Genomic DNA, 16,320 nt, shown 5'->3' with positions numbered 1-16,320 from the left:
AGATTGGGTGTTTTACCAGATGAGTGGAGGTGCAAACGTCAACTGCCTGCATGGTGCAGCCACCTAGTGGCGCAGAGCTCAACCAGACAAACAAAGCTAACATTGCAGTAACTAAGTGCATTTTACTTTGCTGCTGGTGTAAATTTTTGGCAGCAACACAATGATGCCACTGCAGAAAAATTACACAAGCAGCCAATATAATACATTTGGTTACTGCAATATTAGCTCTGTTTGTCTTGTTGAGCTCTGCACCACCAGGTGGCTGCACCATGCAGGTTATTCGCATTTGCGCCTCCGCTCATCCAGTAAAATGCAGCAAAATGCCACTCATCCAGTAAACACAAGTTGACAGCTCCGATGATGGGCAGCGGCATAGTCGATTAGTGTTTCGTAGGGGCAGAAGGGAGATGGGAGAAGCACGGAAGGCTGGCGATGCGGTAGCTCACCTTTTTTTTACAGGATTCCGCATTTCTTTTCAGCAGAGACACCCAGTAGCCAGATTTAATTTTTGTAACCAACAATGAAATGTAAGCAAGTGGCTTATTTTACCATAGACCAGACACAAAAATTAGCTGTGGCTGCTAACTGTTATATTTGATACATTGTTCAAAGTGGTATTATTAGAAATGGGTCTGAGTGTAGTGAATTTTGCACTCATTTAAGCATACAATTCTTGAGAAAAGTATGAATTAACAAAAACTTACCTTTGACTTGTTCGAACTCAGTGGTTTCAAAATGCTTGAAAACACGTCAATCTAACTAATATTTTCAGGCTTATTTAATTTAAACAGAATGTTTAATAATCTGAATTTGTGAATTAGTGCAAGCCCACTGTACAAAGTGCCACATTCTCACCAGTGGTGTTCCCTGATGTCCAGTAGCTGAGTTGGTTGACAAGAAACTGCCATGTCTCCGTCAATTGGCCAGGAGGAAGGTTAACACAGCATGCAGCAAACTTCTGCAGGAATGACACTGGAATGCTTGTCTGTGCTAGCGGGGTGCTCAGGTTCGTGAACGATGAGAAAATATTCCGAATGAGCTTTGGCACACGGAATAGCTCAGTGTAGGTGGCTAGGATGCTCTCTAGAAGCAGGTTCCTTGCTTTTAGAAGGCCTGGTTGATTCTGAATGAGAGAGAGAAATTTGAGGCAATAAACATACCAGGACAATAGCAGCATAAAGGCTTTTAGTAAGTAGTTCATCGATTTCATCCTGTGAACTAGAAACTTACTGATTCACTTGTTTTGAATAGCTTTTATTTATTTATTAAGAATACAGTGTACACCAAAGGGGCATTATTGTAGTGGGGGTACACTGCAAACAGTACAAGAAGAGAAGAAAGGGAGGGGGGAAACATGAAATCAAAATGGAACAAATTATGACAGTGTGAAGGTACACCAGGTACATGTGTCAATAATAAGTAAAAAATTGCAGCACAAGTCATGTGGCTGCTGACAACCCTTTACTTGTTGTGATCATGAATCATGAAAGATCAGTGGGGCACAAGTAAAATAGGGAACGAGTTATTTGATGTGGTGACAATGGCAAAAAAAAAAGTGACAGTGACAAACAGAAAAAGAAGATGTGAAAACAGGTGTGATGGTGTATCTCTGAAATTTTCCTACTGGGTCTCTTCTATGGGGCTGCTACGTAAGGGGTCCAAGTAGTGCTGTTGATTGACGTGAAACTTATCATGATAGTGTATCTCATTGAGTGAGGAAAGCCTGAAAAAGCAGTGACTGAGTTACTAGAGGGTCCCAATATAAGAAACATTTAAAGGTGGTTATGCTGACATTACACTGGTACAAATTTGTAGCTTAACATAGTTTTTTTGTTCGGTCCCCTCTTAGAGTTTCCTTCAAGAGCCTTCAGCATAACAGTTCAGTACAGCCTTGTTTGTTTCCTATCATGGTTGCTATCATTACTTCCTACTTGCAATTCCCAGATGGAGCTCTCTAAAAGAAAGAGCAACGGACAGGATAGACTCTATCCAGCCTGTTTCCCTTGACTTAGCTTCCAAGGCTTGGTCATAGGGCACAAGAATATATGGAAGTAATATTCGGTACTTGCAGCATGACCTCAGAGTGTAAAAACACTGTGAAGTATTGTCTTGATACATTTATGCACTATTAAAGAGAAACAACTACTTGAGGAGTAACGAAGAAAAGAAATGCCTTAGTGACAAATCTTCTTTGTAATAAAACAAGGGAAAGGCAATCTATAAGGGAATTTTGCAACAATATTTTTATGTCTAGCAAGAAGAAGGGCAAAATGGTTTGTGTTGCCATTTTAAGCCAAGAGCTTGCAGAACAAGAGAAAAGCTGCACTGGGCAGACATTAGTACACTCACTAGTTATAATAATGTGTGCTTATCTACTATGGGCAGAGCGCATAGAACATTGAACACTGAATTTTTAAACCTAGGTGCAAAGACGCACAAGTTCATAGCACTGCAACTTGTATCTAATTACAAGCCAACTGCAGCACCTGTCATGGACAACACTGGGTACTTAGATTGCGAACTTCCCTAGAAATTTGTCACTATATTCACACAAGTGTGTGCTTTGAATGAAAGGTTGACTATGCTTACATAAAGATCTGGTATAACATCTTTGTAAGAAAACAATGGTTTATTTCCGTGATCTCCAAAAAAGCGGTGTTTGCCGAAGGGCACCGGGCAACAGAATGACCAAGAATGTGGGCGATGGCCTGCTTTGGGGGAGGAACCTGCCCCCAGCAGTGATGTAAGGTGATATGCCGCCTGTGCAGTCTGAGGTCCCACTGTCAAGCAACGTGCTGGCGCCCATAGGGCCGTGCCTCTTATGACAGTTTAACTTTTTCATTACCACTAGAAATATGCTAATTTTCAATGCTTTTATGTTTTAACGTTTTATTTCAGGACTTAGTAGTGGCCACGTATAGTGCAATACATAATATTATAGCCTCATTATTGGTGTTTTGAATAGCGGAATAACAGTAATTGCTCAGACAATTTTTGAAAATTCTCATGTAAAAGTTCAGAGAAGCACCTTAAGGAACACGACTGAAAGTAATAATTTGCTATTTTTAGCACAAACAATGAGAGACTGAAATGTTTAAAGTACACGAATAATGAACCTGTTTCCTAGTTCCCAACTTTCATAAGTCAGATCATGAAACAAGAATTATGAAGATTTGCTGGTGTCTAGACCTTTTCCTCTCTGGCTTCTACTAGCCAGCATGACGCTGCTTGATCATGTTCCTGTCGCCTGCAACAGGACAATTTGGAAATGTTTTAGCTTGTTCTCCGTGAAATTTACGTCATGTCAGTTCATAAGGCGTCATCGAAGAACCACTGTGTAGCCTTTCGGTTTCATGGCTGTCCATTCTTCTCCTCTTTATGGGTCGCCATTTTGCATTTAGTAGTTAGCGAAGTGTCTGCAGCGACAGTGCTAGTGCATGCGATGCTGGCTAACTAGAACTCGGATCAGGATGAGCTGCACTCAACGGCAGTTTTTTTACAGCGCAGCAGAACCTGAAGATTATCAGCACCGCTGAAAAGGAGGGAAGAGAGCTACTAGACAAAGATGCGACTTGGACGAGTCGTGAATCTATGAATGGAAACTGTTTTCGCAAAGATGTGAGCGTCCTTGTATGCAGTTATTTCTGCAGGTTACAGCAAGGACTTTTTTCTTCTTTTCTTTCCGGGCTGTTGCGGTGGCGGGTTACACGCGGAAAAATAGGATAGGTCACACAAAAAACTTCAACTTCTGCCGAGTTTGGGTGCGCGACGCTCATGTGAATGGATGACTGTATTGGTTACACATACCACTGCAAGCTGCAATTCTGACTTTCAAGGTTTGAGTTTGAAATTTGGGAAAAAAATTTGTTTGCTAGTTCTGTGCTCCACATAAACTTCTGACACCAATGGTACTTCTGAGAGAGAAATATTCTTGGCTCACCAGTCCACAAACTTCCCAGCACTTTTGCAGGGTTTTGATCATGCTGCCTTCCACGAGATTTGGTGCAATCTGCATTATGGTCCCCAGGCACTTGAACCACTCAGCATTCTTGTACTCCAGGGGCTGTAACTTGGCAGCGAGCTCACCAAACCAGCGGCGTGGCTTGAACAGACTGCGCTTGAACTGGGGCATCACTACCACCAGGCAGTATTGCTCAGTGGCCTGGTACACGGCCAGGAGCTGGTTAAGGTAGTACAGCCGTTGTTCTCTGCTCAGCACCACGTCCTTGAATAAACCAGAAGAAATGAGATGCAAAACAATGTAGACTGACCCAAAATATATGGCTAAAGAAACTACTGTGAGCTAGAGTTTTCAATTATTTCCTTCTGTTATACTCCTTAGCTGTTCTCATCTTCATTTCTGCAACTTGAAAAAGGTCACTTTGACCCCCACACCCGTCAGAAGCAGCTCCCTTAAAAATGAAAAAAATCTTTAGGGCTATGACATTGTGTATTGCAGGCACTGGAAGTGATTGCAAGCACTGGAAGAATGTCATGAACATCATATTTTGAATATCTCCCATTCATGTTTCTGTATTGGTAACAATGAGCTTTGGTTTCAATTTTGTGTCATATTCGTATGCACAACTATCTAATCACACCTAATTGCATGTTGATATGTCATCTGTTCCAATAAAAACAGGGTACTACCAGAGATAGGCAGACATAATCAGATAAGGTAGTGTGGTTGACATTAAATGTGTAGCACATGGTTTGTTAAAAGGCAGTTCAGGCACGGCCACATTTGGCCGACAACACACTTTTTTCATGAAAATTTTGAAATATTTAATGACACAAAATTTTGTGCAGTTCAGTCATGCTGCTAGAGGTACGCCTGCTACAGTAAAAAATTTGTCTTGCAACTAGTTTGTGGGACTGGCTCCCTGCAAACCATAGGCCGTTCACCAAGACATAAGCTTTTTGCTTGGACAGTTCACAGTTTTAGTAGGGTGGATTGACAAAGGAGAGAAAGAACAGACGTTCTCCAACCACCCTGTTTACACTAACCATGCTTGCTCACCTTAGAACCACTGAATTTCTGAACTGTGCAGACTTACAACTATGTAAATGCTCAAACAAATTAGTTCTGCATAAAGCTGCAAAGTAGAGCAAGGTTTCACAAGCAGAAAAGCTGGCCTTAGCTGAATGCCAGCTCGCAGTCTTATAAGAAAATGCTTCTACCAAACTTGCTAAGGCTAAGGCCTTGTCTTTTTCCACGCTGTTTTATGAGTGCTTACAGAGAGCCTTGACTTAGCAGCTAAGAGCAAGACAAGGTATGCGTGAAATGGTACTTACCATAGGCACTGTTCCACCAAAGGCAGTGCATTCAACACCAAGATGGTAGGCAAAGTAAGCCAACAGTACAGTGTTAGACTGCAGGTCTTCAGTTCTGTGGAAGGTATGAAATACGCTGCTGTATCCCGCAAGAAACTCTTCAAAAAAAAAAAAAAGGCGCATTCATGCAACAGACCAAATTCTGCAGACAAACATGACAAGGCTGAGTCCCAGCAGACTGCGCCGCTAGCAGCTTATCTGCTTCATCCTTCAGTGCGGTGTGATCGAGTAGCACTGAGGCGCGTAATGCTCATCCACGGAATTTGGTCCATCGTGTGAATTTAGCTTAAACAGGCTTAAGGCAAAATGAACATACTTGTTGTAAGCAATGAGGCCCTCGAGGAATACAGCAAAGAACTCAGGAAGGTAGTCTGCTAGAGGTGTCTTTGATGATGCCTGTAAAACAAAACGTTTTTCTGTGACAGGACAATGTTGAGAGATGTTCTGGTGAAACTAGCAGCAGCTTGGACACTGCCAAGAAAAGTTCATTCTTGTACATTCTGAAGGTTACAAAGCACTATCAACGTAACTCATAATGGTAAATTTCCATCTTAGGCATGTGCTTGATACAAGAAGTGCTAAGCCATATTACAACAGACATAAATTCAGGATTTGGACAGACTTTTCTTGGCAACATACAGTTGGCAAACCCTTCATGAATCTCCATGAAACCTTGATGAACCATATTGCCCTCCACAAATGAAACTGCATCCCTGACAGAGACACCAAAAATACTATGCTTCAATGGCATATCTATATATTTCACAAACAAGGTTAACCTACATCAGTATGGAATATACTTGAGCGTAACAGATATATTCATAAATGTCTCAAAGCTCTTGCTATGGTTTGTTTCTGTCCACCATAAATGAAAATTCTGTGCATGTGTTGGCTTGAAAGAGCAAACAGCAGAACAGCATGGAATCAAAAAGGTAATCAAATGCCTCTTAAAACACGTTCCACGACACTGAGTGACCTTCCCACACTCAAAGGAAGTTTTATAAATTTGGCACATGAAGCAACTGACACATACTTTTACCTGGTCATTAGTGACACTGCATACTTACAGTGCTTTGCATGCAATGCTGGTCATATCATAATCTTTCAGTGCTTTCCACTGCACTGTGATACAGCCGGTAATGATGAAGTAGATGAGGTGGCTTGTAAGGATTAAATTAATAAAAATTTACGCAAAGTACTTTTTATGAAACTCAAGGTAAACACTTTCACAAATTCGTACGCCGTTAAAAAGCAGAAGGAATTTTAGTCTTTCTCAGGTGGGTGCTACAAGTTTTTCAACTTGACCGATCCAGAACTTCAGTGAATTCCCTCATGACATCTGCCCTACTACATTTAGACGCTTCAACTCTGTGGAATCAGTTATGCACATTCTAGTGGACTGCAGAGCATACATCGAAGAAAGAGCTCTATACACTATGGCAACACTTTATCGAGGCTCTTTGACTCTGAGGTGCATATTAGGTCCGTGGCACTTTCTATCATAGCATCATGAAACCCTCAACTTAGTGTCTACTTATCTTGAATCACTTGGCTGCCCTTTCAAACTTAGAAAGTCATTTGGAATCAAGTGCATGCACCCATTCAAAACATCAATACAATGGAAGGAAATCAATATGCCATGTTGTGCAGTTTTAAAGTGAAGCTTTCTTTGCCTCTCCCTGTGACTTTTCCACTGCTGCTGCTGCTGCTGTCTTGTAAGCCGCATCGGGAGGTGGTTGAGAGCATGTGGTAGGAGTGTGGAACAAAAGATAGATGATGCCTCGTTTCGGGGGCGTGTGATCACAATGCCCTCTGGTACTTCCTAGGCGCTGCCATAATGCCCTCTCCCCGCAATATCATTGCAGAAGCTGCAGCACTTACCCTTGTGCTTACGTACAACAGTCCACAGAAGGAGCAGAGAGAGAAAGCTAATAATGGGTAGAACCTGATGCCCTACCCATTTAGTCACTGATGCAGCCGTGAAACAAGTGAACTACCTTTTCACTCTTTGTTCATGGTAGATTGCTTACATGGTGCGGGAGAGGGGCAATGTGATGTCAGAAAGCATGCGTCGTTCGGGGTTTTTTCAATAAAGGAAATGCTACTACTACATGTGGCAAAAGTTGAGGACTAAATGGATAAATATTAATTAAAGATACGATATGGCAAGTTTTTGTATTTCTGAAATTTATCCAGTGGAGAACTGACGCAGGGCGTGCAGATGAAATGACCACAGCGTCGAGATGACACCATACAATTGGCCTCTCAGCACTTCTGTACCAGACTTACCAGTACTGTACCAATATCTTAGTGGCAATGGTGTTTCTTGAGGTCGTGAGTTTAATTCCGACTGTGGTGGCCACATTTTGGCAAGGGCAAAATGCATTAATGCGCATGTACTTTGACTTAGGTGCACGTTAATGAACCCCAGGTGGACAAAATTAATCTGGGGTCCCCTACTACGGTATGCCTGATAATCAGTGTGTGGATTAGGCATCCTAATTTAAAGTGTAACCCTTCTGCCATGATTCAATGTGCCTTTTGATGCAATGACAGTGCTAACCAACTTGCAGGTATGAACAGTGGCCCACAACAGTGCCTCAAGCAAGCGCATATTGCGGTGTGTCCTGTGTACTACATGAATAAATACAAGTAGTGCAAGCAAGGGGAACATCACCTGACAACTCTGGTATTGCACCATGCACTCAATAATTTAAACACCCGCCGTCAACATCACGGCCATTTATCATTATGTCATGTAAACACTACATAAAGCTTTGCTTACACCGATTCCCACAGTACATGTGTTCTACATAATTTTTCTTTTCAATTTCTTCTGTCCTTCCTCCATCTTTTAAGGCCTTTACCTTCCCTGATGCTCTTCCTCACAGAGCGGCACTAATGCAATTACTATAGAGTTCTTCCTCTTTCTCTGCTAGACTTTATTACACTTCCCATTAACAGAACTTGCTCACAGGGCCCAGGTCAGGTATGTCAAACTACTAGATTCTCATACAAGAGATCACTCTTCCACTAAATCTTGTAATGTTTCCCCAAATAGTGGTTTACAATCTGTTTGACGTGTACCACTCATGGCTCTGACACCACACTAGCAGGCCAACAAGCAAGGTGTCTGGCAAGGCATGCTGCTTGCCTTTCATGCAACGAAACATAGCACTTTTGTTAGAATTTGCAACAGGAATCCCCCACCACCTGTCATGGCAGCTCAGTGACTATGTGGTTCAGCTGCTAGGCACAAAGTTGCAAGTTTGATTCCAGACTGTGACAGATGCAATGCTTGGGAAGCAAATTGCATAAGGCTGGTTTATCTGGATTTAAACTTCGGTTCTGTTGCGGCTAGGGCTTCCACGTTCAGGGCGTGGAATCCACCAAGCCCATCGACTACTACGTCAGGTTGTAGAAAATGAAGGGAAAAGGGTTTATTTAGCTTAGTTACACGGCTCCAGTACGGAAGCCCACTCCATACAGGGGCAAGTGAAACGTCTCAGTTCACATCAAGAACCTCTGTCCTCACTCTCGAAAAGTCTCTGCTCTTAATCCCATCGTCTTCCCTAGGCGAGTCGACTAGGGAATCTGAACACTGTCCAGCGGCAAATCACCATCATCTACTCCGTTGCGATACCATGCCCATGCTCGCAATAACCCGCAGTAACTCCGCCTACAAAGAAAGTGGTTTGGAATCTGTGGGAAGAAATCAACCAGTGACATCTAGTTCGCGCAGTCGTGTCCCCTTTCCTTCTTTGCTCAGGCTCCCAGGTAAAGGGCGGGGTGAGGGCCTTTCGTGGAACCCTGCAACAGCTGATTTACACGCTGTCTTGATGGGTGAATAAGTGTTGAGGGATGGGCAGTGATCTGACTCGTTGCAAACGTCTAATTAACTGTGCCTCTCAATTCGTTGTCATGGTTCCCTCCTTTTCATCCTTTGTTCAGGTTTCCAGGTAATAGCGGGGTGAGTACCCTTCAACTGTCAGTGTCCATGCTGAGTTGTCGTCTGGATAGGAGGTGCAGTGGTTGACACATGGCAAACGTTCAATTAACCCTTTTGTGGTGTTGAGACGTAACAGTGCTCATTTTGTTGATGGTCAAAATTGACCTGGAGCCCTCCGTCTATTGGATCCCATAGCCCATTAAGTAGCTTCAGTGCATAAAGCTCCAATTATCAAGTATCAAAACCTGCGGGGATCTGCCCTTTATGCATTCATTCCCATAAACACAAACACACTAAATAGACCCAATGCTTTCAAGGCACAAAAACACACAGCTTTGTCTCACGAGCAATTTCTGAAAACAACCACTCACCTCCTCCTTTAGTACCTCACTGAAAAACTGCATGAGCTGTTCCAGCAAGTATTCATCACCCCTCCGTGGCCCTCCTTGTCGATGTGGCTCAGACTGCAGCACTTCCACCATCTTTTCGTCCACACTTGCATCTTCATCTTCTGGCTCATCTTCATTTTCGACCTTGCCCTTTTTGAATTCATCCTTTTGTTCCTTGCTGAGAGGAACCATGGCATTCCAACCATCTATCCGGAGATACTCATACAGGGCTGTCAGCCAGGCAGTGATGTTGTTCCTGTTTGCACAAAGAGCAGCACAAAGAGAGAATAGACAACGTATACTTTGTCTAAAAGTAGAAGTAGTCGGGGCAGGACTCAAGCACACTAAATGTGCTGGAGGACAGAGGCCAGAGCTTTTCAGTGGCCTTTGTCTGGCACTAAAAACGTCTACTCAATGGTCATGAATTGCCTAATGAAACTGCAATATGTGCTGATATCGGGTGGTATATGCAGAGGCAGATGAGTGTCTGCATTTAGTTTAGGTGTCATTATAACATTTTAACTTCCCAAATAAAAGGTGCACTGAAATTGAAAATAGCATATGATATCCACAGAATGTGTTTTTTCTCCAAACCTGAGGGGTAGTTCAGGGTCCCTTTAAAAGGCCTGGCATGTGTAATTTTGATTCAGTGGCTAAGAAAATGATCAGCATACGCAGTACCCCTGATTGAAGCAGCTAGGCTCCCTGCCAGGTACTCGGACGTTTCCTATTATGCCATCCATAACAGTTTACCTGGCCAGGCCTATACGGATACTCAGTTGCAAGATTGCAGCATTGCCAGCCAACTACATAGTACAATAGATGCTAGCCCAAATGAGTAGAATGAATTTCCCTAGCAATGAACACACCTAAACATTTGCCTCAGGAAGCAACAGTTCAATGAATTAATATCAGCGTGGCAACGAACCTGAGAAAGAAGCAGGCGTGCACAAATTTTTTGATCGTTTTGTGCACCTTCTGCACAGCCTCTGATGCTGCTGCTTTCTTGAAGTGCAAAATGTACATCATGTTGCTGAGCAACGGTTTCAGATGACCAAATGACTCCTGAAAGAAATTTATTTCAAGAATGAGAAAAGAAATAAGAAATTAAATGAATGGGAAATCAATGCGCATGCACGCACACACCAGGTGACATGTTATGAAATGCACACAAATTCACAGTGTTAGCTGCAGGCTACCTACTACTACCGGTTGCCCACTTATTATGCTCTTGCAACCTATTTGCATCCCAAGGAATTGTCCCAACGACCACGCTGAACATGTGTCACAGATCATGCCTTGAACTACGGATGAGCATTACCCATGAGTCCTGGGCTACGAAGGTGTTTTCAATCTACATGAGAAACATTGGTCTTAGCCAGATGCTCTGATTAGCTTTACGTGTGCAAGTGTTTATGTTGTGTGAGTATGGTGTGTCTCAAGTGTATAATTTAATTTGTGATCATATTCATCTACAGTAGCATGCTAGGCACACTGCCAGACAAACCGCTGTTGGGACTTTCTTTTCAAGCTAGTGACTGATCATCGCCGCCTTTGCTTTGTTTTATAAGCCAATACATGGCATCATGCATTGCACAAAGCAGCTCAACTCCAGTAAAACCATAAGCATTGCCAGATGTGCTTGCTAGATATGTCACAATCAACCCCTAGCAGGAGGACCTCATGGACGTCTACCACACTTTCCAGTTTTCACTAAAAAGCCTTTTGCTATCTCTCCCCCATTATTTCGTGCTAGATTTCCTTAACCGGTGTAAGCACCTTACACAGCGCCAAATTGAAAGTGCTGATGATGCACAGCACAATGCTACAAAAAGCCTCTGCACAAGTACAAGTAAATAATACAAAACCAACAGCTCGGAAGCCATGGTTATTGTAGAGGAAGTACCGGAGGAGGCATTTTGGAAGAGTCCACTACGTGGGCTTTTACAGAACACCTCCCCTGGTGGCACAGGCAGGGAGAATAACAGCCGCACGAGAAGTCTTGCCAAGTAAAGACAGTTCTGCAAGTCAAGTATTCCAGTACAACTATCCTGCTTCAGCAAATACAACAATCAGGAAAACCAGGTTGCAGAATACAGTCAAATGGCTTTATAACAAAGTCCTTGCGACCTTCAAAATTATTTACTATACAGGTCACTTTGTTGTAAAGATTGCACACCATACTGGTCACAAAAGAGCATGCTAAGCACGTTTAACAAGAGAAAACCTTTATTTGACATGAATTCAAGAGAGACATATAGTTAAACAAGTTGCTGATTTTTTTATATACACTTCATCACACAGAATGTGCAACTATGGTCGAGCTTATTGCACTGAGGTCCACGTCATGCTCAATGGCGAAACGCTGTAGCGACAAGAGGTAAAGGTGCAAATCATCAAATACTGCGGTCATGTCCCTTGCCACAAAAGTTCTTGTTTTGTTTACAGGCTTTTTATCAATGCTGACTTCGTTGATGGCTTTGAAGGCTGTGCCAGCCATCAGATCCGATTATATTTTCACATCGTCATCAACTGTAACATATTCTTCAGCTGTTACACCCACTACTTAGTTACAACAAGCAGCGTACGAGTTGAATGATTCCTGGAGCATGCAGCAGGGCTGTTCCAAGAGACAAGAAAAATGAATTTCTAAAGAGGGCCCGCAAGGCCCAGCTCTGTGTGAGCCACCTTGGGTTTTCTGGCACAAACGACATGGCTGTTTACGTGAACGACCATCTGACAATCAGTAATAAAATGCTGTTTGCCAAAGCACTTGCCCTGGAGAAGGCAAAAAAGTGGCAGAACCTCTTGACTGAAACCAGCCAGATCAAAGCACAGAAAGCTAGTGATAGAAGGGTGTTCCGAATTTCAGCAGAGTCGGACTTGCGCATATTCATGTAAGAGCGCCTATTGTGCTGATTACACGTGCTCGTTTGCTTTTTCATCGCAATGCCCCTTACGTATTCTGGTGAACTTCGTTCTTTACTTTGTCACAATAATCCTTCAGTGATTCATTTTAACGCACACAGTTTATGAAAGAATCACGAGGGGATAATTTTTTATCTTCGCTTGATCACGATTTCTCTTTTACTTGTGGTTCCGAAATGTAGCCTTCTAGCCATGACAGTAAGATGTATGGGTTTCATTCTTACAGTCCTGAATACTGTCACCGTTTAAACAGTAGGCATGGTGGGGCTGTCATCTTTGTTTCTCCCCGCATCAGTTACACTTGCTGAAATGATTTAAACTTTCATGTCGATTGCTGCGAAACGGTATGGGTCGAAACTAACGAGCCCTTCGAGGCATGCAGCACTAAATGGTTTGTTCTCGGATGTGTTTATACGTTATCAGGTTCTAACGTTTCGGATTTCATCTATGCTCTTGATAATGCACTTAACAAACTTCTGTCAGAAAATAAGAGTGTAATGATTGTGGGAGATGTAAACATCAACCTGCTGGATGTTAATTCTAGCTTGTATACAGCCTACACTGACTGCTTCAGTGGCTACGGCCTTCAATCCCTCATCGCATCGCCTACAAGATGCGTTGGTGAGGATTCTCATTCACTAATTGATCACGTTTTAACAAACCTAGACATACCATTTTGGCGGGCACTGTTAACACTGAGCTCACTGATCACTTTCCGCCTTTTGCAATCTTCGAAACACGTTTGGCTAACATTGTCACCTCTTACTTCACTACAGTACTCGACACAGATAAATTAATTTCTACCATTAGCTCCACTGACTGGTCAGGAGGAGGAATAAACTTTATTAGTAGAAATGAGCCGACGGTAAAATCGTCCGAGGTGGGCGGCGTCCCTAGTCTAGGATGCCGTGGGCCTGAGCCGATAGCTTGGCCCTGCTCACCAGGCCTGAATTTTATTGAAGATCCTATAGAGGTTCTTAATTTCTTCTGCAATTTATTCACTAAAGCAGTCAGTACTTGCTCTCGAACAGTGTAATGTAAAAATAGATTTAAACACCCCAATAATCATTGGATGAGAGATGGTCTGCTGAAGAGCTTGCAGAAAAAAGATAATTTGTATAAGATGACTATAACACAACCATTTAACTGTTCTTTGATGAATCGGTACAAAACATACTGCAATGTTCTTAACAGGACTCTCAGAGAAGCTAAAAGGCTTTACTATGAAACAGTATTCTTGCAGAATAAAAACAACCCTAAAAAGCGATGGCAGTTGCTGAATGACTTTTTGAACAGTGAGCTGCCTAAGTTTATCTCTAAAATTGTATGTGACAATCTTACTTTTTGTCAGTCTGCTCAGATAGCAAACGCTTTTTCTGATCATTTCGCATTACCTGAGAGAAGCAAGCAAACAACTTTTCCGCCTAAAATAGACCATTTGAGCCATTCATTTTTCCTTCATCCTGTCACGCCGTATGAAGTGCATTCTATTACGCATAATCTTCGTAACACAAGTCCAGGATTAGATGGTATAGCAGTGCGCCACCTAAAGCTAGTTGCTAATGCCAATCGGCGAGCCCCTGAGAGTAGTAATTAACCTGATCTTTAAATCTGGTGAATTTCCGCCATCGCTAAAACGTGCTTAAAATTATTTTTGATCATATTAAGCAAGTATTTGGAAAAATTCCATGTAGTTAAATCCTGCCAGTTTGGTTTTCGGTCTGGAAGCTCCACCAACTCAGTTCTACTTTGCTTAACTGATTTTATTAAGAATAGTCTTGACAATAATGAATTCGTTGGTTTCATTTTCTTAGACCTTACTAAGGCATTTGACATTATTAACTACATGATTTTATTTCGTAAACATGAAGCCTATGGAATAACTGGCCCTGCCCTAGCCTTCTTAAAAAGTTATTTGTTTGATAAGGAATTTACTGTTTATGCGTGTGAAACTTTTTCCCGTTCTAAAAAACTAAACAAAGGGGTACCACAGGGCTCAATATTGGGGCTTTTTCTTTTTTCTGTTTACATTAATGATAATGATATGCCAGACGTCACAGACTTAAGTCATTACATTCTATATGCTGACAGTAAACTATATCTATAGCTGATAGGCGTATCTCTTCTCTAGTAATCAAACTAAATAAGACTCTTGACCACCTAATGAAATGGTGCAATGACAACGATGTAGTAATCAATCCATCTAAAATGAAATTTTTAGTATTCCATTTGCACCAAAAGTCACTAATTATTCCTCCTTCGTTAACCTTAGGCAATCATTCTATTCCCATGAGCGACTCCGTTTCATTTCTAGGTGTTATCCTAGACAGCCATCTGAAGTTTCACTTGCACATCAACCATGTCAAGCTGAAGTGCACTTTTGGTAGCCGTGCGCTTATCAAGCTGTGACACTATTTTTCTCCTTGTGCTTTGCTTTCACTCTACTTTACGTTCATTCATTCACACATTAACTACGGATTAATTGTTTCGGGTAATACATATCTATGTTATTTGTCTTCCGTTCAGCATATACAAAATCGAGCAACCTGTATCATTACCCACAGTTCACCCCACTCTAATGCTATCTGTCTGCTTGAGCAGTACAATATTTTATGTATAAAAAAGTTATTCAACTACAATTTAGCAATAATCTTTTACAAACTGCTTCATCCCCAGCTGACCTTTCAATATATTCAAAGCAGCTCCCTTAGATATACAAACCCTACTAGGTTCGCTTCTAATTAGAATTTTTTGTTACCATCAGTTCGCACTAACTATGGTAAAAAAACATCTACATTTGCTACCATTACACTTTGGAATCGTTTTCCTGTTTCACTTAAAATACTACCTACATTTCAGAGTTCAAAGCTTCGCTAAAAGATTTTCTGCTAACCACTGATAATTTTTCCTAATAAATATTTGCATTTTCATAGTCACCTAACTAATAAGTACAGTCGAACCCGGCTATATCGAACTCGCAAAAAGAAACACCGATCAGTTCGATATAGAGCATAATTCGATATAAGCCTGCTAAATAATTGGATGTCATAAAAGCACATACCATTTTTAAAATCACTTTATTGATCGAACTAGCTTAGTTTCGCACAAAATAGTCCTGCATTTTCTTCTGCTTAGGCGATTTCCCTGCATGCGACGCACACACTTTTCCACTTTGTTTAAGGCGTCTGAGCAGCTGAGGCCGCAACCTTCCGCATTTGCGCAGAAGCACTGGACTAGTGCGAGCGCACCAATCACTTCAAAGGATGTGGGCCAAGGATGGTCGTTGCTTTCCTCATTGTGCCCACTTTCACTTGTGCATGGCACGATGTCGGCAATGTAGTCTTCGTTTCCGGGCTCTTCCGTGGTCGCGACACCATCACTTGCGCTCACAAACTCGTCCACTATTGATTCGTCAACAGCTTCCGGAAATTTTGAAAGCTCGCTCCAAGTTTCGGCAACACTGGCAACGGCTGCATCGCATTCATCAGAATTTACAGTCATCACCAAGCACGCGGAAGTCATTATGGCTGAAGCTATTTCGGATTAACCACTCGTAAACGGCCGTGTGTACACGTTGGGCGCCACGGGCATTGGGTCGTGAGTTAGGTTGCTTTAGCCCTAATCTCCCCCTTCATGATCGTACTGAGAGTGCACCTCGGAATCTTGTACGTTGCGGGGACATCCAACTTCTCACTGCGTTCAACTCTATTTATGATTTCG

At 42.2% G+C, this 16,320-nt stretch overlaps 1 protein-coding gene across 2 annotated transcripts in view; it reads right to left on the bottom strand.

Moving 5' to 3' along the window:
* Positions 1-16,320, bottom strand: part of LOC142582563 (unhealthy ribosome biogenesis protein 2 homolog) — a 77,220-nt gene that overhangs the window by 46,441 nt on the left and 14,459 nt on the right. For both annotated transcript variants that reach the window (XM_075692421.1, XM_075692422.1), the window contains 6 exons: positions 10,601-10,737; positions 9,655-9,928; positions 5,651-5,730; positions 5,296-5,389; positions 3,941-4,225; positions 856-1,123 (listed from right to left, as the gene is read on the bottom strand). In XM_075692421.1, the coding sequence (XP_075548536.1) occupies positions 856-1,123; positions 3,941-4,225; positions 5,296-5,389; positions 5,651-5,730; positions 9,655-9,928; positions 10,601-10,737 (1,138 nt within the window). The remainder of the gene's footprint in view (positions 1-855; positions 1,124-3,940; positions 4,226-5,295; positions 5,390-5,650; positions 5,731-9,654; positions 9,929-10,600; positions 10,738-16,320) is intronic.

Source organism: Dermacentor variabilis, chromosome 5 (genome assembly GCF_050947875.1).
Source record: "Dermacentor variabilis isolate Ectoservices chromosome 5, ASM5094787v1, whole genome shotgun sequence".
Lineage (NCBI taxonomy): Eukaryota > Metazoa > Arthropoda > Arachnida > Ixodida > Ixodidae > Dermacentor > Dermacentor variabilis.
The sequence above is the reverse complement of the archived record's forward strand: the minus strand, read 5'-3'. Positions and strand labels throughout refer to the sequence as shown.